General features: G+C 37.6%; 2 protein-coding genes across 2 annotated transcripts; both read right to left on the bottom strand.

Annotated features, from left to right (window-relative positions):
• Window positions 1-16,436: 16,436 nt before the first annotated feature.
• On the bottom strand, window positions 16,437-16,883 carry LOC137946615 (agamous-like MADS-box protein AGL13). The gene has a single exon (XM_068792945.1). It carries the CDS (start codon window positions 16,881-16,883, stop codon window positions 16,437-16,439), a length of 447 nt encoding a protein of 148 aa, XP_068649046.1.
• A 4,705-nt stretch (window positions 16,884-21,588) lies between these two features.
• On the bottom strand, window positions 21,589-23,885 carry LOC137946614 (uncharacterized). Its single transcript, XM_068792944.1, has 4 exons — window positions 23,129-23,885; window positions 22,914-22,981; window positions 22,625-22,808; window positions 21,589-22,007 (listed from the first exon to the last, which is right to left on the bottom strand). Exons 1-4 carry the CDS (start codon window positions 23,883-23,885, stop codon window positions 21,589-21,591), a joined length of 1,428 nt encoding a protein of 475 aa, XP_068649045.1.
• Between the last annotated feature and the right edge of the window lie 514 nt (window positions 23,886-24,399).

The following is a 24,399-nucleotide window of genomic DNA, read 5'->3' as shown; positions in this document are numbered from 1 at the left end:
ATTCAAAATTAGTAAATAATTGATTGTTATGCACTTGTTATTTTCTTTTATGTATTCTATATTGATTACAATGATTAATTAATTAATTAATTATTACATTAAATGGGTTAATTGGTTGATTAATCCAAGAATTATTTAATTAACTATTTAATTACATAATTAGATAGCATGTGAATTGGTTAATTAATTAATAATTAGTAAATAATTTATTCAGTTAAATAATTATTAGTTACATTAAATATTTTTTTATTTGTGTATATCTTTTTATAATATTTAAAGAATAAAATTTTGTAGACTTATGAAATACTTAATCATAATTTAATTTTAGTATATTTTTTAGATTTAATTATATTAGATATTTATATTTTCTACTATTATTCTTTTTAAAAGAGAATTTTTTTCCATTGCAGGGGGTTTCCTGCTTTTTTTAATAGGAAAAAGTTATCTAGGAGAATCAGATTTTTTTGTAGGTAATATTGTTTAATCTTGGTAGTTAAAAAGAGAAAAAAAATATAATAAAAATAAGGAAGAGAAAATTGAGGAGAAATATATAGAGGAAATACATAATAATAAATTAAAATTAAAATAGAAAGGCTAAAAGAATTAGAAAAAAAGAAGGAAAAAGGAAAAACAAAAAATAAAAGATAAAAAGGAAATTGTTTAATGTATCATTCCTAAACTTTTCCCTTCAATGCAAATTAACGTCACTTTACTAAAACCAAATGGAGAACTTATAACATTGACATTTTCGGTGAATGTCCTTCTTGCGACTCTTTTTGCTTAAGTTGATATTTGATAACACCCTTTGGCTTTGGAATCTCAATCGGGGCCTCAGAAAACTTTTACCGATTAAAGTGAAAATGAATTACTTTTTCATGTAAGTGTGCTCAAAGGAAAGTGGAAAGTGCTTTCTTGTGTTAGTGTGCACTATAAAAAAATATGGTCGAAACAAAAGAATGAGTTTATTCATAAAATACTTTAATAGATTTAATGTTGATATTTAGCTTTTTTATTAACAAAATAAGAAAAAAATTAATAATTAAAAATAAATATTAGTTTAATTAAATATAACAAATAATTTACCTAAAAAAACTTAGTTACTTTTATAATATATATATATTATAGGAACTTGATAGTATCAAAATTTTTTTTTTTTTTTCTTCCTGCTCGTTATTATTATTATTGTCTTGCGTCCTTCCGTATCTTTGCTCGTCGGACCCGGTCGTCGATCTTTCTGCTTTGTGAAGCTGCCATCTCCTTAATACGGACGAGATGAACTTCATAAGAAAAGAGTCCATGAACGTCACTCCACCTGAGAGTGGTATTCTCTCGTTTTCGAAAATAATCGGTCTTCTCTCTGGAACTCATCACCAATTCTCGTCAATCCTCGTCAATCCAAGTTTGGAAAGGTTCACTCATTGCTGCTATATTTGCGGAAGTCACAGAGCTGATTCTACTGCTCCGTTAACTTTCAAAAAGTTTCCTTCCACTAAATTGCCGAAATTCACATTCCTGTGGCAAGACGAGATTTTGGAACTCAACTGAGAAAAACGATTGTTGTTGTCCCTCTGTTCGGCCACCCACGGGGAGGAAAACGCAAGCTCTGTTTCCGCACTGTGCGGCCGAGAGGAAGCAGGGAGGAAGACGAGTTGCCGATTTCAATTTTTCCGGAGTACGGAAATATTTAATCAACACCGGTTCAGTCTTGCGCCGACGGCACTTGTTCCAGCCCAACTGGACCGGCCGAGTTCCCAGCAACCCGAGTGTGACATCTGTTCCATACCGAGTCAACCCAACTCAACTTGGTCCAGGTCAACTCGGGTCTGGGTCAATCTGACTCGGGCCATTTATTTTTTTGCCTCGGTATACGTGTCTGGACAAAAGGTTATACATATTTCTGTTGCGACTTGGATATATTGGTGTATTATTTGACTCGGTGCGACTTGGTAAATTTTTTCTCAGGCTGGATTATTATTTTTAAAGAATTAACAAATTATTCTTTGGTCAGCATATTATTTAGAATAGATAGGTGCATTGGATTATTTCATGGGTCATTTTACAAGGATTATTTTGGGTCGTGTTAAATTGGTCAAAGCCCATTTCTGTTGCTGTTATTCTGTCTCTTTTGATGAGACATTATTATTGAAGAAGAGGTAGCATCATACCATTATTTATTTGTCCCCGTAAAAAAAATAAAAAAAATTTGTGGTTGGAAGTCCATGACAGAGGAACTTATTATTACATTTATGTTACTTCCCCTTATTAATGTCATATATTACTCTACTACTTGAGAGTGGTTATCCTGTGGAGGGGCACAGTGGTGGAGGTGGACACTTCAGAGCAATGTTGATAGATACACTACCTACAAAAGATGGAGTGTGCCCTAAATCCAGCATGTGTTAAGACTGGAGTATGGAGCAATGTCTTAGCGGCTAGGAGTGATTTATACTCATTGATATTATGCCAGTTGGGCCTCATGAATGAGAGCACCAGCGTAGGGGAGGGGGAGTGTTGGAATGTGAAGGTATATTGGAAGATGTGCCAATCTATACAAATATTTTATACATTATTTGCAGCAAGCAGGGAGTTCATGCTGTTCTCTCACCCCCAACTTGAGGGGGAGTGTTGGAAGATAGGGCCCAAGCTCACATATCAAAGTGTATTAGAAGATGAGACCAAACCCATAAGACCAAGGAAGACCCATACAACCAAGAGATAAAGAAGACGGGCTCAAGGCCCACAGATCAAGGAGACGGCCCATATGCCCACATACAAGATGACAGAATGGTAAATGAAGGGTCCTCTCATAGAGATGACAATGATGTAAATTAAGTTAAAGTTCCAGGGTTAAAAGCCTAAACTTAGAGGTATTATTTTAATACAGTAGTTTCATAAATCTATAAATAGAGCTTCAAGGGGAAAGTCAGAAAAATCAAGTTCATAAGCCTTCTTCCTCTAGTTTTCTCCCAATGGGTTTCTCTCCCTTTTTCTCCATGAGCTAAATTCATGGAGTCTTGAAAATCAACATTTTTTACAGGGATGAAGTTCCACTCTTGGTTGCATGGGTCTTCCTTGGTCTTATGGGTTTGACCCCATCTTCTAATACACTTGGATATGTGGGCCTTCCTTAGTCGTGTGGGCTTGGGCCCTATCTTCCAACACTCCCCCTCAAGCTAGGGTTGAGATAACAACATGAACTCCCAGCTTGCTGCAAATGATGTAAAAATTCTTTGCATAAATTGGCACATCTTCCAATATGCCTTCACCTTCCAACAATGTAATGAAATATTCTAGATTATTCATTAACTGATTTTGCTTTTATATTTATTTATTTTTCCCTTTTAAACAACAAGTGAAGAATTTGATTGAGAAGCCTTTTAATAATCATATTCCCTTAATTAAAGTAAGCAGGTTTGAAGTCTAGTTTTTTATTTTGAAAAGAATTGATTCTAACTTTTTTCGAGTACATTTGAAAAGTGGGAAATATTTGACTAGAAACTGCATCCGATTGGCCTACCTTTACACACCATACACTTCGTCACCCGTCTCTCTGTGACGTAACCTAATTAAGGTTCCATGTTTTTGGATGATAAAAGACACAATCATGTAGTTTGGAGAAGCAGCAGCGAGGAGAGCACTTAAACAACTCTGATAAGTAAACTTTGCATCTTCGGGGTCAGCCTCTAGGCTCTGAGAGATGTGAAGGCCTACTGTTAAGATGTGTTGCACCATAGATGCCTTGGAAGAGGTGAATTTCTTTATAAATTGCTCCTTAGAGCCTCCATCGACAGGTTCCTTTAGATAGTACACACTCAAGGTGCAGGTGAAGAAGACATTGGATTCTATGCAATATTTTTCGTCAGTAAGGCAGCCTCACTCGAAGAGGATATGAGAAGAATCTTCATGCATGATTAAGCAAATAAGATTAGACCGAGTTGTATAGATATGTTTTCACTAGGTATCCCACTGGCCTCTTCAGCGTTTGCCCATTTCAAGACTCTCTTAAAGGATTGTGTAGGCTTTGAAACAAAATGATGACTCCAAAGCACTTTGGCTCACCTTTCCCGCACGGTCTACCATTTGTAACCCTCTTTGCCTCAAGATCCTACTAGTCCATAGCAACCTAACAAAACAAACTGTAGAATTTTGGACAAGTGGAAGTTTAACCCTACTAGTCCGTAACAACCTAAGAGGTGGAGTAACATTTACAAGAATGTCGACAAACTGAAACTCCACCCATAAAATAATTGTAACAACAAAAACCTTGAAACCTATTATATGTCTACTATTACTTATTTAAACATGAAATTTTAGAGCTTAAACGTCCCAATAAATCTAAAAATAAATTTTAGAAACCAGAGCTCAACACACGACCTTTCATGTCTAATCCAAAAAGAAACATAAAATTTAAGGACCCTAGTGGCTTAAATCTGACCTCAAAACATCTCTTTTTGTACTAAATTTCCATTAATCTATAAAACAAACCAAAAAAAGTAACACTGCAGATCAAACAAACCAACAAGAGAAAACAAGAAAATAGGAAGGGTCGATTTCAGATTTGACCTTTCCATCCTTTCTCATTCCCTATAGTTTCTTCTTCTCTCCTCCCTCGTTGTTTTCTCGTCTTTCTCCTTTTTCTTCCTCCTCAGGGCCTCCTCTTCCTTTTACGATTGGGTGGGGGGGGGGGGGGGGGGGGGTGGGGGTTAACAAAATGAAAATTTGATGTTCATCTTCATCTCCTGCTTCAAATTTATTTCATTAATCTACATGAACTTCATCTTTAAACTTGGTGTTAGTACAAACAAGTTCATGTGCACTGGAAAATAATTTCCAGTGTTAGTGCCCCAACATGAAAAAAATATAAAAAACAAGAGAATTAATACATTGTAACAATATACTTAATTAAACCCCAAATTAGGTAAAAAAACATGATTACTACACGAATAAATAATTTAATGTATAATTAAAATATTTTAATATACTAATTAATTAAATTAGATATTATATTATTTAATGAGTGCAGTTTATTGTACATTAATACAGTAATTACGTAAGCAAATTAACTGTGCACATGATTAATTATAAAAAGTAAACAAATAACGTTAAAAATAACATAAACAAATGTAATAAGTTCAGTTATTAATTTATTAATAACATATGACATACTTTAACCTAAAAAGGAATGATTATACAAGAAAAATTGATCAAATCAAAGCTTTAATACACTATATATTTTTACGTATTATTAATTAATAATATGTTTATGTTAAATTTAAAACCATTGATTTTATTCATTAAAAAATAGGTTAATTAAACCTAAATAATTGATCAAATGCTTGATTTAACAATATTTTAATTACCACTATTAAATCACTAATATATATAGTAATTAAATATATATAATAAATAAATAAATTATTTTAGAAATAAATCAAGATGGATTTTTTACTTTGTATTAATTAATTATATTTTTCCAAAAAAATAAAAATAATTAATTGATCAAATTCATATTGTATCTATATTTTATTTACCAAACTTAAATATCTAGTTTAATATTGTAATAAAATTTAATAAAAATAATATATAAATAAATATACAACTTTACTAATAACCTAAGAAAGATTATTCTAATAACGAGTTCATGCCTTTAATATTAAAATCATCAAGTTACAAGTTTAGTACATAACTATCATATAAAATAAAAATATTAACCATAATGATAAGTCTTGCAACGTCATAATTCAAACATCGTCATTAATACATAACAATCTTTCCAAAGAAGATAGTATACTTAAAAATCATTACAAATATTTTCTTGCACAATATTTAAGCCACCCAACCCGCTCTTCCTCTGTCATCTTCGTAAACATGACCTTCTTACTTGGCGTATCCAACCATTCAGGAGAGCAATACTACACATCGTCTAACAGGTCTGGGATTTCCCTGATGGCTTTGACCCAATCTCTTTCGACATTGCCCTCTTTAGGCTTCTTAACATCATTCAATGCCTGAGCGAAACAGTTAACTGCATCAATGAATCTACCAGTGTCATTAGTGGACACTTCACTTCTCTTTCTATGGCGACTTGAAGATGATGGGTTACGTCTTCGAGATTGCTCAGTTGTCGACTCATTTCCGCTAATGAATGGCGATGAAGTTTCCCTAACTACGTCTACATCCTCGAGCTCATCCTTTGGGACAGGATCCGACACACGGAGGAGTTCATCGGCCCCTTTTACTAGCTGTCCCCATGGCTACATAGTATCCCACTACAAAAGCCAATTTGTCGTAAAGGGGGCAGCCTTCACGTCTATACTTTTCAGCATCTCTATGCTCCTACAAGAATAAAACATCCTATAGACGTCATGGAATAGTATTCTAGTAATGCGAAAAACATACAAAATATTTTACGGTACATCATGGTCTACTAACCTTTACTTAGTCTTACCATACAAAATGACATGTAGTAACTCGTTGTGTGGTTGCATCCCAACCAAACCCACTAGTGTTGAGACAACTTGTTACCATCTGATATGTTTTCTCTCATGATCATGTTCTATTCTTGAGCTACTCAACAGTTTATTATTGACTGCGTCTTCATTCAACTTATTGACATAGTTCATATATACCTCATGCTTCCAAACCCCATTGGGAAACTTGTTCCCTATATTGACCTGCTCGACCAAGAGATCGAACATTTTGTTGTCCTCTTCGAAGGTCAAATGTCATATGATCGAGCAGTTGGTTGTCTTCTTACAACCATTTATAATCTAAATCTTAGATGGCCCTCATGGAAAAAACTTTATCAGACAACCATTACCCGTCACGGAAACACAAACCACAAAAAATAAAATACCATGTGTTGGATATTTATAACACCCAAATCTCCACATCGTATGACAAAATCATTCTATAGCACTTCAAATTTTTTCAACAACATTCTAAAACATTTCAAAATTAATCAAACAATTTCCATTGCAGATGCACTAAGCAATGCAAAAACACACACATTAAGTCCAAATTCACAAAACACCCCCGGTAGAGCTCCATACGACTTCACAGTCACTACGAACTATACCTCGTCAATGATGGGTGTTGGGTTTCGTTGGCTAATGGACACCTGTGTAGGCGACTAAGCCTTGTTTGAACTGGACTAAAGACCCCAAACTCTAAATCCCAACCGAGAACCCTAAAAAAATTAAAAAGAACCCTAAACCCTAAACCCCACTAACCCTAATTCCAGAATCTAAACCCTAAACCCTAGACCTTAAAACCCCTAAAAACCCGAAACCCTAAACCTGAACCCTATCACCCTAAAACCGAGAACCCTAATTGTTTTTGAAAAAAAACCCTGACCTTAAATCTAAATCCTAAACCCTAAACCGTAGACCTTAAAACCCTAAAAGCCTCAAACCCCAAACCCTAAACCCTATCAACCCAAAAATCGAGAACCCTAAAAAAATTTTAAAAAAAACCTAAATCCTAAAAATACCATAAACCCTAAACCCTTAAATACCTAGCACTAAACCCTAAATACATTAAACCCTAACCCTAATCCCGAAATTAAACTCTATAAAGATGAATTTGAACCATAAATAACAAAAAACCTAACCCTAAATCCCATAATTATGCAACAATCAATACAAATTATGCACAAAAATTAAAATTAAAACAAATACAACACAAAATTATTGGGAAAAAAATTAGGGTTTAGGCTTACCTTCTGAAATTGGGGGAAAACTAAAGCTCAAGGGTGAAATTGAAGCCGAATGGGGAAATCGAAGCCGAATCGAAGTAGAATAGAAGAAATTGACGCCAAAATATCAAAAATCGAATTTTAAATGGGGTTAAATCAAACGAAATCAGGAGGTATTTTGGGGGAAAAGAGAGTAGTGACAGGGAGAAGGGAGTGGGAGGCTGAGAGGGAGGTTGAGAGGGATAAGAGATAGGGAGAAGCGAGAGGGAGGTCGAGAGGGAGAGCAAGCGGGAGGCCGAGAGGGAGAGGGAGAGTGAGTGCAAGGGAGAGAGAGGGAGGCCAAGAGGACGTTCGTAGCGAGAGGGATAAGGGAAAGGTTGGCCGTAAGGGAGAAGGGAGAAGTGAGATGGAGGCCGAGAGAGAGGGGAAAAAAATCAGAGGAAGAAGAGACGAGAGAAGGAGGAGACCGAGAGAGGGAGGATGCGATAGAGAGACCCAAAAGAAATTTAGAAGAGACGAGAGAAGGAGGAGATTGAGAGAGGGAGGTCGCATCAGAGAGACCAAAAAAAAAATCGATGAGGGTTCGAAGCGCCGCACCCACTTCATCTGGATGATTCGCAATATACTGCGGAATCCGGATTCCCGAAATTTTACCGTGGAGATGATTTTTGGGTTCATCTGATTCATCAATATGAATCGAACGCTGGTGCTCCACTAATGACATCAGGAGATGAATTTGAGTAATGCGGTTGAAGCTCAACTTCATTGTCAAGTTGACTAACCCCCCCCTTTCTCTCTCACTTTCTTTCAAAAGTTCCCGTCCCTTCTCCTCTCTTTGAAAAATTTTAAATTACCAAATGCCCTTCTTAGTTTAATTTTTCCCTCTCTTATCTTGTAAGTTATAAAATCAATCCCCATAAACATGAAGAATTTAGTCCTCTAAGTTTGATTAGGATATACCTTATTCCTTGAAAAGATCGGGATAATACTTCTTCATCTCCTCCTTGGGTTCCCATGTAGCCTCTTCCACTTAGTGGTTTTGCGAGTTTGATTAGGGTATACCTTATTCCTTGAAAAGATCTACAGGAGTTATACTAGTTGTCCCCATGGCTGCTGAGTTTCCCACTACCAAAGCCAATATGTCGTTGTTGATTTCTAGGACTCTGTGAATTTAGCTCATGGAGAAAAATAGATAGAGACTCATTGGGAGAAAACTAGAGGAAGAAGAGGTTATGGACTTATCTCCTAACCCTCCCCCTGAAGCTCTATTTATAGATTACTGAAACTACTGTATTACAATAATACCCCTGAACTTAGGGTTTAGTGGTTAGGGTTTGAACCCTGGAACTTTAACTTAATTACATCAATACTATCTCTATGAGATGACTCTTTATTTACCATCCTGCCATCATTATATGTGGGCCTATGGGCCTTCTCCTTGATCTGTGGGCCTTGAGGCCGTCTGCTATATCTCTTGGATACATGGATCTTCCTTTGTCTTTTGGGCGTGGGACCATCTTCTAATACACTTGGTGGGCCTTCCTTGGTTGTGTGGGCTTGGGCCCTATCTTCCAACACTCCCCCTCAAGCTTGGGATGAGAGAACAACATGAACTCCCAACTTGCTGCAAATGATGTATAGAATCTTTTTTGTATAAAGTGGCACATATTCCAATATGCTTTTATCTTCCAAAACTCCCCCTCACGCTGGTGCTCTCGTTCATGACGCCTAACTGGCATAATATTAATGAGAGTAAATCACCCCTAGCCCCTAAGACATTGCGCCATACTCCAGTCTTAACTCATGCTGGATGTAGGGCACACTCCGTCTTCTGTAGGTAGTGTGTCTAATGGCATTGCTCTAAAGTGTCCACCTCGACCATCATGTCCCTCCATAGGACAACGACTCTCAAGTAGTAGAGTAATATATGACTTTAATGGGGATAAATTACATAAATCTAATAAAAAGTTCCTCCGACATGGAATTCCAATAGTAAATATTTTTGATATTTTTGACGGGGTATTAAGTTCCTCCGTCATGGAATCCAAACGGCAAAATTTTTTTATATTTTTTACGGGGTATTAAGTTCCGCCGTCATGGAATCCCAATCGCAAATATTTTTGTCGGGGAATTAAGTTCCTCCGTCATGGAATCCCAACTGCAAATATTTTTGATATTTTTTACGGGGACAAATAAATAATGGTATGAGGTCACCTCTTCTTCAATAATAATGTTTCATCAAAAGAGACACAATAGCAGCAGCTGAAATGGGTTTGGGCCCATATAACACGAACCAAAATAATCCTTGTAAAATTACCCATGAAATAATCCAATGCACATATATACCAAATAATATGCTAACCAAGAAATAATTTGTATATTCTTTCAAAATAATAATCCAGCTAGAGAAAAAATTACCGAGTCGCACTGAATCAAATAGTAGACCAATATGTTCGAGTCATTGCAGAAATATGTATAATCTTTGGTCTAGACACGTATATCAAGGAAGAAAATAAGTGGCCTGAGTCAGTTGACTCGAACCTGAGTTGACCCGGACCGAGTTGACTTGATCTGAGTTGGTCCCGGTTGACTCGGCCTGCTAGTGTTGCTGAACAACAGCTAGAAGGGCAGCCTCAGATTATTGGGTTGTTGGGTTGACCGGGACCGGTCCGGGTTGGGCTTGATCAGGCGCTGAACCGGCGCAATGAAATTTTCCTAACTTAGCAAATCTATTTTTTCTACAGTGTCTTCTTCCTCCCCGACTATTGGCTGAAATATAGCTCGGAAGGCAACTTTCCAGACACAAAGATTCCGGACAAAGAGGACTTTCCAAAAAAACTTCACTACAAAAGAGACCTTCCAGAAATATCATCTTCCCCGTATACTGCAACAGTATCATCTTCCCCGTGGCCGAAGGACTCTCAGCTGAAACAGAGCTCAGAAACGGCAACTCAGTGTTGGCGCTCGGGAAGCTCGGTAGTTGTCTTCCACCTCCAGAACAGAGAACGGAGAGACATCTTGGATTGTAAACATCAACAAAGTAATGCTCGGTGACTTCCTTGTCGTGAGAAGTTGTCGTCTTCGGCGCCAAACATTGCGGGACATAAAAAAAAAACTTGGTAGAATGGTGTGGCTTGGTTTCCAATGGCATCAAAACGATACTGCAGAAGTGACATCTTCCGGAGTAATATCCCGGAGAAGCTGTGGACGTTCTAATAACATCCCGTCAACGAAAGTGTTTATTTTCTCGACTCCATGAATTTAGGTCATGGAGAAAAATGAGAGAGACACCATTGGGAAAAAACTAAAGGAGAAGAGGTTATGGGCTTGATCCAAACCCTCCCCCATAAGGTATATATATAGATATCAAAATTACCAATATTACAAATATACCCTTCACCCTAATAAGAGTGAAGAAGAGACAAGAAATGTAAAATAATTACATTAGTGCCACCCAAATTACATCATGTATTCCAACTACCCCCTCCCCCCCTCAAACTGGGAGGTAGTGGCAATGATCCCAGCTTGAACCAAATAACATAAATGTAATAATAATCTCCTCCATGATGGTGTCCCAAGGGTAAGTACAAAACTGGACACAAACTCTCAAAAGGTAAAAATGGATGATAAAACATAAATCGAAACCAAACTCGAAGGATTTCGAATGAATATAGTGACAATAATCACTAAAGTGGGTAATGCCTGTCATTCACAGGACGACAATGAAAGACCGATGGGTACCAATACAAAGTCTCAATGGACATAAAACACCCATATGAATAAAAGGGACAACCAATGCAACGCTTTAAAAGGGTTGGCCAATAAGGGTAAGTGAGAGTCAAATAAAGGATGGTAGGAGAAAGACTGCCAAAAGGTAATGGGTAATGGTAAAAGAGGAAGATACGATGCTAAGGCCACCATGTGATTTATTTTTCTAAGAAATTCAAATTTTGCATCAAAAGAACTAATGCCAACAACAGTCAACAAATAATGAACCCAAAAGCAACTGAGGAGTTCTTCTTCAGAAATAATATCTCAATCAAAGAAACACAATAGCAACAACGAAAATGGGCCAATGCCCAAATAACATGTACCATATGTGCAATTTTATAGTAGCGGATAACCGATAAATAATAAGGACACATGAAATTTTCTACAGAGAGTCCATTAGTAAAGAAGGAAGTTGCACCAAATCCGGGTAATAATCCACGATAATAATCATTCGGAGACAAAGAACCGAGTTGGACCGAGTAAAAAAATACACCAACATAGCCGAGTTGTGGGAGGAATCGGCATAGTACTAGGGACCCAGACATGTATACCGAGGCAATTTTTTTTCAGTTTGACTCAGGCTGGGTTGACTCAGTCCGAGTTAACTCAGCAGAACAAGAGCAAGTGTTCACCTGTCACTAGGTGAACTCGGCCCGGTCCACGATGGCCTGACTCACATCTATGGTGTTTCAGGATTGAGGAAAAAAAACCCATTATTTTTTATTTGCTCATATTTTGTTGTGTTTTTCGTCATTACTGAAGTCTTTTCTGTTGTTGAGTTTTTTTTTTATTTCTGAAACTCGGTGAATGAGTTTGTAAAGCATAATCAGACTCTTCTCCAGTGTGTTTAGTGTTGCTCGAGTTTGTAAAGCACAACCCTTGTTACCAGAAGAGAAGAAGATGTTGTTGCTCTAGTGTTTGCTTCTCTCTACGATTGTGCCTCATTACTCTATTTAGGTCTGTTACAGAAGATCAAACGAATTCTCCATGGAGGGAAGAAGACAATTACAAAACTCAACTCTCTGCTGGTAAGGTTCTTTTTCCATTCCAGAACTTTTGCCTGTTTATATAAGTTCAGGGACTCAGACTATGTAACGTCTTGTTTCGTTCATGCAAGCTTCAAAAGAAAGCGTAAACAACATAGTTTCCAATTACATCATATAAACCCTAATAAGAGTGAAGAAGAGACAGGAAATGTAAACTAATTACATTAGTGCCACCCTAATTATATCATATATTCCAACAGGAAGGAAACGATAAACTGAGGCGCCGTTTTTTAGCCTGCTAGCCGGTATGCCGATGTTCGACCCGCTGCCAATATGGACTCACTGATGGGAAGCAATGTCGGGCAAGGCTGAGTTTTTCTTTTGGTGACGATGTTGGGAGGAAACTCCAGTCACTGATCGACTGTCGTGATGGGCTCACGCTGTTAAGATGAGTCAACTCGGCTCAACTCAGATACGAAAAAAAAGTGTGCAGAAAGAAAAGAAAAAAAACTAACGAAATCAATAGATTTAGCTAGGTAGAAGGTATCAAAATTTAAATATGAATTTCAGCAAATATAAAACAAACCTTCAATACGATAAAAGAAAATAATGGGTTTCTGAAATACTGAAAACCATACTATGAGTCCTAAAAATCAAAGTTCCGATACCATGTTGATTTTCAGTACTCCATGAATTTAGCTCTTGGAGAAAAAGGGAGAAAGACTCATTGGGAAAAAAACTAGAGGAATAAGAGGTTATGGGCTTATCTCCTAACCCTCCCCCTGAAGCTCTATTTATAGATTAATGAAACTACTATATTACAATAATACCCCTGAACTTAGGGTTTAGTGTTTAGGGTTTTAACCTTGGAACTTTGACTTAATTACATCAATACCAACTCAATAAGATGACTCTTTATTTACCATCCTGCCATCATTGTATATGTGCCTATGGGCATTCTCCTTGATTTGTGGGCCTTGATCCCATCTTCTATATCTCTTGGATGCATGGGTCTACCTTGGTCTTATGGGCTTGGGTCCATCTTCTAATACACTTGGATATGTGGGTCTTCCTTGGTCGTGTGGCCTCTGGCCCTATCGTCTAACAGTTGTAAAAGGGGCAGCCTTCACGTCTATACTTTTTAGCATCTCTATGCTCCTACAAGAATAAAACATCCTTTAGACGTCTTGGAATAGTATTCTAGTAATGCGGAAAACATACAAAATGTTTTACAGTACATCATGAGTTACTGACTAGTCTTGCCAAACAGAATGACATGAAGTAACTCATTGTGTGGTTGCATCCCAACCGAACCCACTAGTATAGAGACAACTCGTTACCATTTGGTATGTTTTCTCCCATGATCTAGTTCGATTCTTGAGCTACTCAACAGTTGTTTTATTGATTGCGTCTTCATTGAACTTATTGACAAAGTCCATATATACCTCACGCTTCCAAACCCCATTGGGTAACTTGTTCCCTATATTGACCTGCTGGACCAAGAGATCGATCATTTTGATATCCTCTTCGAAGGTCCAAATGTCATATAATCGAGCAATTGGTTGTCTTCTTACAACCATTTATAATCTAAATCTGAGATGGTTATCATGGAAAAAACTTTATCAGACAACCATTACCTATCACAGAAACACAAACCACAAAAAATAAAATATCATGTGGAGGATATTTATAACACCCGAATCTCCTCTCCACATTCTATAGCACTTCAAAAAAATTTCAACAACATTCTAAAACATTTCAAAATTAATCAAACTATTTCCATTAGAGATGCATTAAACAATGCAAAAACACACACATTAAGTCCAAATTCTCCAAACACCCCTGATAGAGCCCCATATGACTTCGCAACCACAACGAACTAGACCTCATTAGTGATGACTCCCATGTAAGCAACTCAACCTTCTTTGAACTGGACTAAACTCTCCAAATTCTAAACCCTAACCGAGAACCCTAAAAAAGTTAAAAAGAACCCTAAACCTTATTAACCCTAATTCCATAACCTAAACCCTAAACCTAGACCTTAAAACCCCTAAAATCCCCAAACCCAAAACCCTATCACCCCAAAACAAAGAACTCTAACTTTTTTTTGAAAAAAAACCCTAACCCTAAATCTAGAACCTAAACCCTAAACCCTAGACCTTAAAAAACCTAAAATCCCCAAACCCCAAACCCAAAACCTTATCACCCCAAAAATCGAGAACCCTGAATTTTTTTTAACAAACCCTAAACCCTAAAAATACCATAAACCCTAAACCCGCAAACCCTTAAATACCAAGCACTAAACCCTAACCCTAATCCCGAAATTCAACCCTATAAAGACGAAATTGAACTACAAATACCATAAACCCTAACCCTAAATCCAAAAATTACACAACAATCAATACAAATTATGCACATAAATTAAAAATTAAATAAAATACAAAACTAAATTAATCAAAAAAATATTAGGGTTTAGGCTTACCTTCTGAAATTTGGGGAAAACCGAAGCCCAAGAGTGAAATTGAAGCCGAATGGGGAAATCGAACGAAATCGGGAGGTAATTTGGGGGGAAAGAGAGTAGCGACAGGGAGAAAGGAGTGGGAGGCCGAGAGGGAGAAGAGAGGGAGGTCGAGAGGGATAAGAGAGGGAGAAACGAGTGGGAGGCCGAGAGGGAGAGCGAGTACGAGGGAGAGAGAGGGAGGCCAAGAGGACATTCGCAGCGAGAGGGAAGGTGCGGGAGAGACACCCAAAAAAAAATCAATGAGGGTTCGAAGCGCCACGCCTGCTTCATCCAAATGATTCACAATATACTACAAAATTTGAATTCCCGAAATTAAATCGTGGAGATGATTTTTGGGTTCATCTGATTCATCAACATGAATCAGATGCTGGTGCTCCACTAACTATGTCAGGAGATGAACTGAGTAATGCGGCTAAAGTTCATCTCCTGTGTCAAGTTGATTAAGCCCCCTTCCTCTCGAAACTTCCCGTCCCTTCTCCTCTCTTTGAGATTTTTTAAATTACCAAATTCCCTTCTTCATTTAATTTTTCCCTCTCGTATCTTGTAAGTTATAAAATCCTTCCCTACTAAAAAGAAGAATTTAGCCCTCTAAGTTGGATTAGGGTATACCTTATTCCTTGAAAAGATCGGGATAATACTTCTTCATCTCCTCCTTGGGTTCCCATGTAGCCTCTTCCACTTAATGCTCTGCCCCATAATATCAATCAGAAGAACATTCACATGACAGTCATAATGCTCTGCCCAATAATATCATCACTGACAATTTAGAAGAACAGAGAGCAGATAGCAGCAAGTTCATTGATAAATGACATAAAATCAATCTGAAAATCCTAGAAAGCACAAGACATTAAAACCAATGAAAGAAGACAATAAATGAAGAACACAGTATTATGTCCAACGCAAATCCAAGTATGAATAAAATAACAATATTGCTCTATTGGTTCTCCAACCATTAGTGATTGGAACCCTGCAACCAAAAGAGAATTCCAATCACTAGACCTGGTGGAGTAAAGAAATAAAGAGAAAAACAACAGAAAGGGGGGAACGTTAAATACTCTGCCCAATAATATCCAAATGACATTCATAATGCTCTGCCCAATATTATCTCAATGACACTGTTGATGTGAAGACAATGTTTTAATAACTACCACACCCTGAAGACAATATGAAACACTCCGTCAAATTACAGAAACACGCCCTGTGAACACAATAAATACAGAAACACTGTTTCCCAACTCAGTGGCGGCAAGCAATCAAACAGTGTAAAGAATTAAATAACTGAACCTCAACGCGGGATGGATCCAAGATCAGGCCTGGAAGCCACGGCAGTAGTAGGGGACATCCACAGGTCATCAAAGAAATCGTCCGATGATGCCGAAGCTTCGGACGAGGACATTCCGTCAAATTCGGATGAAATTCCTTCTTGATCGGTCGCTATCAAAGACCTCTCAAGCTCATGAACTCATCGTGTAAGTGAAACTCTGTCGACTTCCGATTCTGGCGAAATTCCTTCTTGATCGTTCGCCATCAGAGTCTCAATATCATTAAGGCATTGCAGTGTCTGGTGCCACTCCGTCAACTGCTCTGTTGCCGCATTGGCTTCTTGTTCCTCCCGATTGGCGACGATGTTGCATTGCTCCAAGTCGATCTTGTCGAGGCAGAAATGTTCGTCTTCCACCGTCTTCGGAATCATGTTCGTCTCGCCTTGAAGGAAACGGTGGATCAAACCCTCGTCTCCGAAGGAAAAGGGCCTGCCGGCGGGAGAGAAGGCAACGACGAGGAGTTGAACGCCGGTAAGAAGGGAGAGTTCCTGAGCTTTCTTGAACAGTCCCTTCTTCCGCTTGGAGAAAGTGACTTGCAGAGCTTGGCGATCCTCCATCTTCTTCATCTCCACCTTCCTCTTCCCCATTGCCTTTCTTTGTCTCGTTTTTGTTGCTCTCGCACTGCTCTGCTCTCCTCTCCTCTCCTCTCCCCTGGCGCCAATACTAGGCGCATAAGAAAGAAAACACACTTGGCGCATAAGAAAGAAAAAGATATTTCCGTTCAGATATGCGAAGCTTTATAGATATTATACGACGGGAAAAACGTGTTACCACTACTTAATCCGTGTTAACCCGGTGTCAAGAGACTCGAGTGAGCCATTGGAGTTGACTCAACGCATGTTATTCTAAACGGAGTCTTTTACCTCCATTCTAAAACATAGGTTTAAATCAATTAGTAAATAATTGATTGCTATGCACTTGTTATTTTCCTTTATGTATTCTATATTGATTACAATGATTAATTAAATAATTATTTATTACATTAAATGGGTTAATTGGTTGATTAATCCAAGAGTTATTTAATTACATAATTAGTATGCAACATGTGAATTGGCTAATTAATTAATAATTATTAAATAATTTATTCAGTTAAATAATTATTAGTACATTAAATATATTTTTATTTGTGTATATTTATTTATATTATTTAAAGAATAAAAAAATTTAGACTTGTGAAATACTTAATCATAATTTAATTTTAGTATATTTTTTAAAATTTAATTATATTAGATATTTATATTTTCTACTATTATTCTTTTTAAAAGAGACATTTTTTTTCCATTTGAGGGTTTTTCCACTTTTGTTAATAGGAAAAAGTTATCTAGGAGAATTAGAATTTTTCATAGGTAATATTGTTTAATCTTGGTAGTTAAAAAGAGAAAAAAATATAATGAATATAAGGAAGAGAAAATTGAGGAGAAATATATAGAGGAAATAAATAATAATAAATTAAAATTAAAAATAGAAACGCTAAAAGAATCAGAAAAAAAGAAGGAAAAAGGAAAAACAAAGAATAAAAGAGATTTTTACTTTTTTAATGTTTCATTCCTATACTTTTCCCTTCAATGCAAATTAATGTCACTCCTTAGTTGCTTGGAGAGCTTATTACATTGACGTTTTCAGTGAATGTCCTTCTTGCAACTCTTTTTGCTTAAAGTTGATATTTGATAACACTTCCTTTGGCTTTGGAATCTCAATCGGGGCCTGAAAAAATATTTACCGATTAATGTGAAAATGAATTACATTTTCATATAATTGTGCTCAAAGGAAAGTACAGTAGAAAGTGTCTTCTTGTGTTAGTGTGCACAATAAAAAATGTAGTGGAAACAAGAGAATGAGTTTATTCATAAAATAATATGATAGATTTTTAAAAAATTTATTTAAAAAAATAAGAAAAAATAATAATTAAAAATAAATATTAGTTTAATTATATATACTTAATCAAATAGGGTATTTGTATCAAATTCTGATTTTTACAATATCTTAATTATCTATCTTAAATTAGTAATTTAGCATAATATTAAAAGTCATTAATATAATAAATAATTAAATAGGGTATTTTATTAATAAATTAAGTTATATTTTATTTTAGTCTAAATTAATACAATAATTACATTTTAAAAATCTAATTATATATTATAGGAACCTGCTAGTATCAAATTTTAATTTTTTTTCTTCCTACTCGTTATTATTATTGTCTTGCGTCCTCTGGTATCTTTGCTCGTCGTTATCTCTACCGTCGGACCGTCGATCTTTCTGCTTTGTGAAGTTGCCCTCATAAAAACATAGGTTTTGATAAAAAAAAAAGTTAATAAAAAGTTGCCATCTCCTAAATACGGACGAGAAGAACTCCTTAAGAAAAGATTCCATGGACGTTACTCCTTAAAAATAAATATTAGTTTAATTATATATATTTAATCAAATAGGGTATTTGTATCAAATTCTGATTTTTACAATATCTTAATTATCTCTCTTAAATTAGTAATTTAGCATAATATTAAAAGTCATTAATATAATAAATAATTAAATAGGGTATTTTATTAATAAATTAAGTTATATTTTATTTTATTCTAAATTAATACAATAATTACAATTAAAATAAAACTATTAATTTAATTAATTTTAAAATAATGAATGCTTAAACAAAAATGGTTACTTTTATTAATGTCTAGATACTTGATCAAATTCTTACTTTTAAAATATCTTAATTATCACTCTTAAATTATAAAATTAATATAGTATTAAAAGGTGATAATAGGTCCATAAAATAGGACCCGCAATGGGCAGAAAGGGAGCACCCACCATCAGGTTCCTATAACCTATCAAATTTTAAACAATGATACGTTATAGGAACTTGAGAGTATCAATTTTTTTTTCTTCCTGCTCGTTATTAGTATTGTCTTGCGTCCTCCACTGGTATCTTTGCTCGTCGATATCTCTGTCGTCGGACCCGGTCGTCGATTTTTCTGTTTTGTGAAGCTGCCCTCGTAGTAGCATAGGTATTGATAAAAAAAGTTGATAAAAAGTTGCCATCTCCTTAATACGGACGAGAAGAACTCCTCAAGAAAAGAGTCCATGGACGTCACTCCACTTGAGATACCGATATCATAACCGAAGATGAGGCCACCGGAAGAGGCGACAATACAGGCCCGGAAGACGTAGGAAGTCATCTTCTCCAGGTAGCGATTCTGCTGGCCATCGGGAGCAATTATGACACAACCCGCCATCAGAGAAAGCTAGAGAACATTCGGTGCCATGGGTGTCAGTGAGGAGAAGAGGAGACGATTTGATTCGTATAGAGAAGACTTTGCTATCTAGCCGTCTTTGTTTATCAGTTTCTTCCACTGACAGGAGTTTATCATCGGTCGGAAAGGCTGGTATTCGGTCTCTGCTGATCTGCCGTCAATCTGTTAGAACCTCGAATGGCAAAGAGCCGTTGAGCTCTGTCGTCGAGAGACACAATCGGGAAGACGAAAACGAGAGTCAAATTAAAATTATCATTCCGTTGATTTACAGGATATAGATGGGGTTTTAAAGAGTAAGGGGCAAAATAGTAAAATACACTCATTACATAAAAATGAATTAAGGAAATAATGAATTAAGTAAATACATTCTAATACTCCCCCTCAAGGTGGCTTATAAATGTCCTTGACAGCCATCTTGGACAATAAAGAAAAAAGGTGAGTAGAGGGAAGAGGTTTAGTGAACATGTCAGCTAACTGGTATGGAGAACGAATGAGAAGTAACTTGAGGACGCCCAAAGTATCACGAACAAAATGGCAATCGATCTCAATGTGTTTGGTACGCTCATGAAATGTAGGGTTAGAAGCAATATGTATCGCAGCTTGATTGTCATAGTATAGCAACGCAGGAGAGTCGACTTTGACGTGAAAATCTTGAAGCAGTTGCTGTAACCAAATAAGTTCACTGGCAGTTGAAGAAAGTGCTTTATATTCAGCTTCGGCGGAGAATCGAGAGACGGTGGTCTGCTTTTTGGCCTTCCAGGAGACCAAAGAATCACCAATGAAGATGCAAAAGCCGGTAGTAGAGCGGTGAGAGTCAAGGCATGATCCCCAATCAGCATCAGAGTAGGCGCGTACCTGAAAGGAAGAAGTAGAAGAAAACAACAAACCTTGACCAGGACTGGTCTTGAGATAACGAAGTAGGTGATGTACTGCCTGGAGATGAGGAAGGCAGGGTTGGGCCACAAATTGAGTGAGCTTGTGAACGGCAAAGGTAATGTCGGGACGAGATAAAGTGAGGTAAAGTAGTTTCCCAACAAGCCGCCGATAGTGGGTTATATCAGGAAGCAGGTCACCGTCAGTGCATTTAAATTAAGTTTGGGATCCATGGGAACACGAGTAGGTTTACAAGCTAGGTAACTTGAGTCTTCAAGTAATTGTAAGGTGTAATGACGTTGAGAAAGCACAATACCAGTCTTGGAGTGAGCAATTTCAAGACCAAGGAAGTGCTTAAGACAACCAAGATCCTTGAGCTTGAACTGAGTATGCAGAAAAAGTTTGAGCTCATTAATGACACTAGAGGAAGGACCAGTTAGGATGATATCATTCACATAAACCAATAGGGCGACAAAGGAGGAACCATGACCTTTGGTGAAGAGAGAGTAATCAGATTTCGATTGGAGAAAGCCAAAATTGATTAAAACATGAGAAAATTTGGAATACCATTGCCGCGAAGCTTGTTTGAGGCCATAAAGGGACTTGTGAAGCTTGCAAACGAGTTTGGTGGGAGAGGGAGAGGACTCCCCCTGTCGAAGGTAGCCAAGAGGAAGATCCATATAGATTTCTTCAAAAAGATCACCATGTAAAAAGGCGTTGTTGACATCAAGCTGAGCGAGATGCCAACTGTGAGAAGCAGCAAGGGTAAGAAGAACCTTCACAGTGACTAATTTGGCCACTGGAGAGAAAGTGTCAACAAAGTCCAAACCCTCTTGTTGAGTGTAGCCTTTAGCTACCAAACGAGCCTTATATCGCTCAATAGAGCCATCAGAATTAAGTTTGATTTTATAGACCCATTTGCAGCCAATCGTATGTCTATCAGGAGGTAGAGGAGTGACGGTCCAGGTATTGTTGGCTTCCAGGGCGGCCAATTCATCACGCATAGCTAACCTCCAGTCAGGACATTTCACGGCTTGGTGATAGTATTGAGGTTCAACTTGAGAAGATAGGGTGAGTACAAAATTTCTGTGCGAATCAGAAAGGGCATGGTAAGAAATGGAATTAGAGATTGGATAAGACGTACGGGATGAAGCAGAGGATGAAGAGCCTGAAATTAAATTGCAGTGATAATCCTGCAGGTAATGAGGTGATGAGTCGCCCTAGTAGATGTTCGAAGAGGAGCAACAGCGGAGGAGGAAGGAACAAGTGTAGGAAGAGGAAGAGGGGAGGGATCATCAACTGGAACACCAGAAATAACTGGGGAATCATGAAGGGGGGAAGAATCAAGGTCAGGAAAAGGCGGAGCGTGGAGGGAGGAATGAGGCAGAACGAAATCAGGAAAGGGGTCAGTAAGTTGAGTTGAACTGGTAATAGTATGAAAAGGGAACACGACATCTCTTGAAATAAAAACTTGGTGAGTCTCAACATCATAGAATTTATAACCTTTCACACCAGCTGGATAACCAAGAAAAACACAAACCCGAGCACGTGGGTGGAACTTGGGGCGATGAACAGCTAAGGTGGAAACAAAAGCTAAACAGCCAAAAACACGAAAGAGGAAATAATCAGGAGAGTGGTTGTAGAGCAAATGAAAGGGTGTGTTGTGTTGCAAGAGGGGAGAAGGAGTTCTATTAATCAAGAAAGCTGCAGTGAGAATACACTCGGTCCAAAAAGAGACAGAAATGCGTGATTGAAAAAACAAGGACCGAGCCACATTCAAAAGGTGTTGATGTTTTCTTTCAGCAACCGAGTTTTGTTGAGGCCGTTCAACACAGGAAAACTGGTGCAAAACGCCGTGAACGTGAAAAAATCAACAAAGGATAACTCAGGGGCATTATCAGATAAAAAAATATTGATTTTGGCATTAAACTGCGTAGAAACCACGTTAAAAAAATGCGATATCACAGAAATAGCGTCAGATTTAGTCTTCAGTAGATAAATCCAAGTAAATCGAGTACAATCATCAACAAGAGTTAAGAAAAAACGATGGCCAGTATAAGAGACAGTTTGATATGGTCCCCAAATATCACAGTACACAAGATCAAAAGGAAATTTTGATAAATGATTATGGGATTCAAAAGATAGTCTACGTTGTTTCGCAAGAGGACAAATATAACAAGGATCTGCTTTGTGTAATCTAGTTACATCACATTGCAACTGATCCTTCAAAAAATCAAGTCGCTTGAAAGAAATGTGTCCTAGCCTATTATGCCAAACATGGGCAGAAACATTGCTAACAAAAACATGAGAAGCAGAGGGCAAATGTTGAGCACGGAGGACATAGAGATCTTGAACTTTGTCACCCTTGCCAATCGTCCGCTGGGTGGAGAGATCCTGGATAACAAAACAATCAGGAAAGAAACTTACTGTAAGGCCAGAAGCAGTAACTAAAGCACTAACAGAGATTAAGTTGAATTTGAATTGAGGAACAAATAGTACGTCTTTAAGTATAAGGTGAGAATGTAATTTAATGTCACCAGCAAAACGGACCAAAAGATGAGAATTATCTGGCAAGGTAACGGTAGTATGAGGAATAGCATGCAAGGAGATAAAAACATGAGCTTGAGAGCAAATATGTCAAGTAGCTCCGGAGTCGACAATCCAGAATGGAGTAGAAGAACTTAGGGAACGTAAGGATACAGAAAAACAAGTACCTGCCAAACTACTGGATGTAGAAGAGTCTGGAGCAGTGGTGACCGTTGCTGAGCTACTCAGTTGTGTAAAAAGGATGGATATGAGCTGCTGACATTGAGTGGGGTCCAGATTCTTAATAAAACCCCCGACAGAAGAAGAACCAGGGCGAGCATCAGCAAGGGAAACTTGATGAACAGGAGCAAGAGAATTTTGCTTGGTGTTGAATGTAGATCCAGACGGATAGCCATGGAGCTTGAAGCAACGAGAGATGGTATGGCCAGTAATCTTGCAGTTGGTACAATAATACTTGTCCTTGTTTTGATTTCGAGGAGCACTGGAATTCTGAGTCCGGGAAGTATGGTAAGGCGGAGGGCGTGGAGCATTGTAACCTCTGTCGTTGTTGTTCCCAGATTTACTAACCTCTGTCTTGTCAGATTTAACTGCAAACGCCATTGTGTCAGTGGGAGCATTCGAACCCGAGGCATGAGTAGTTCGTCGTTGTTGTTCCTCTTGGACAACCAGAGAAAAAACACGGTTAAGAGGGGACATCGGATCCATGAGGAGCAACTGACCACGAACATGGGAGAAAGAGTCGTCAAGGCCCATTAAGAAGGACATGATATACTCCATATGGTGGTGATCATTAAGATTCGTAACGCCACCGCAAGAGCATTTCCCACAAGAACAATGAGGACGGTAGTTGCGCAGTTCTTCCCAAATGGTTTTCAATTTGGTAAAATAAGTACTAACTGAATCCTTGTCTTGACGCAAGTTCATCAATTCCCTTTTAAGCTGAAAAATACGAGGGTCGTTCCACTATTGAAAACGATCCCGAAGATCGAGCCAAATTTCCCGGGCAGATGCAGCAAAGATAACACTCGCAGAAAGTTCCTTGGAGACGGAATTTAAGATCCAAGAGATAACCATATTGTTGTTTCGGGTCCAGGAGTTAAGCAGAATAGGATCAGCACTGGGAGGTTCAAGAATGGAGCCATCGACAAAACCGACTTTGTTCTTCACGGATAGGGCGATCAACATTGCACGGCTCCAACTGGTGTAATTTTTGCCGGTAAGAAGTTGGGAGACAAGGACTTGCCCGGGGCTGTCCGAGTGGTGGATATAGTACGGATTCGATGATTCGTAAAAAACTGAATGAGCCAAACTGGTACGTAAACCAGAATCTGAAGATGAATAAGTCTCCATGGAGCACTAACCACCAATGCAGCTCCAAATTTTTTATTTTTTTTTATCGGATCTGCCACCAAAGCTCTTCAAAATAAATCAAACCCGT

The sequence above is a fragment of the Aristolochia californica genome, unplaced genomic scaffold (assembly GCF_029961685.1).
Source record: "Aristolochia californica isolate CCGP_79_NKW_82.1479 unplaced genomic scaffold, dmAriCali1.0.hap1 SCAF_12, whole genome shotgun sequence".
Taxonomy (NCBI): Eukaryota; Viridiplantae; Streptophyta; class Magnoliopsida; order Piperales; family Aristolochiaceae; genus Aristolochia; species Aristolochia californica.
This window is presented reverse-complemented; position numbering and strand designations above follow the sequence as displayed.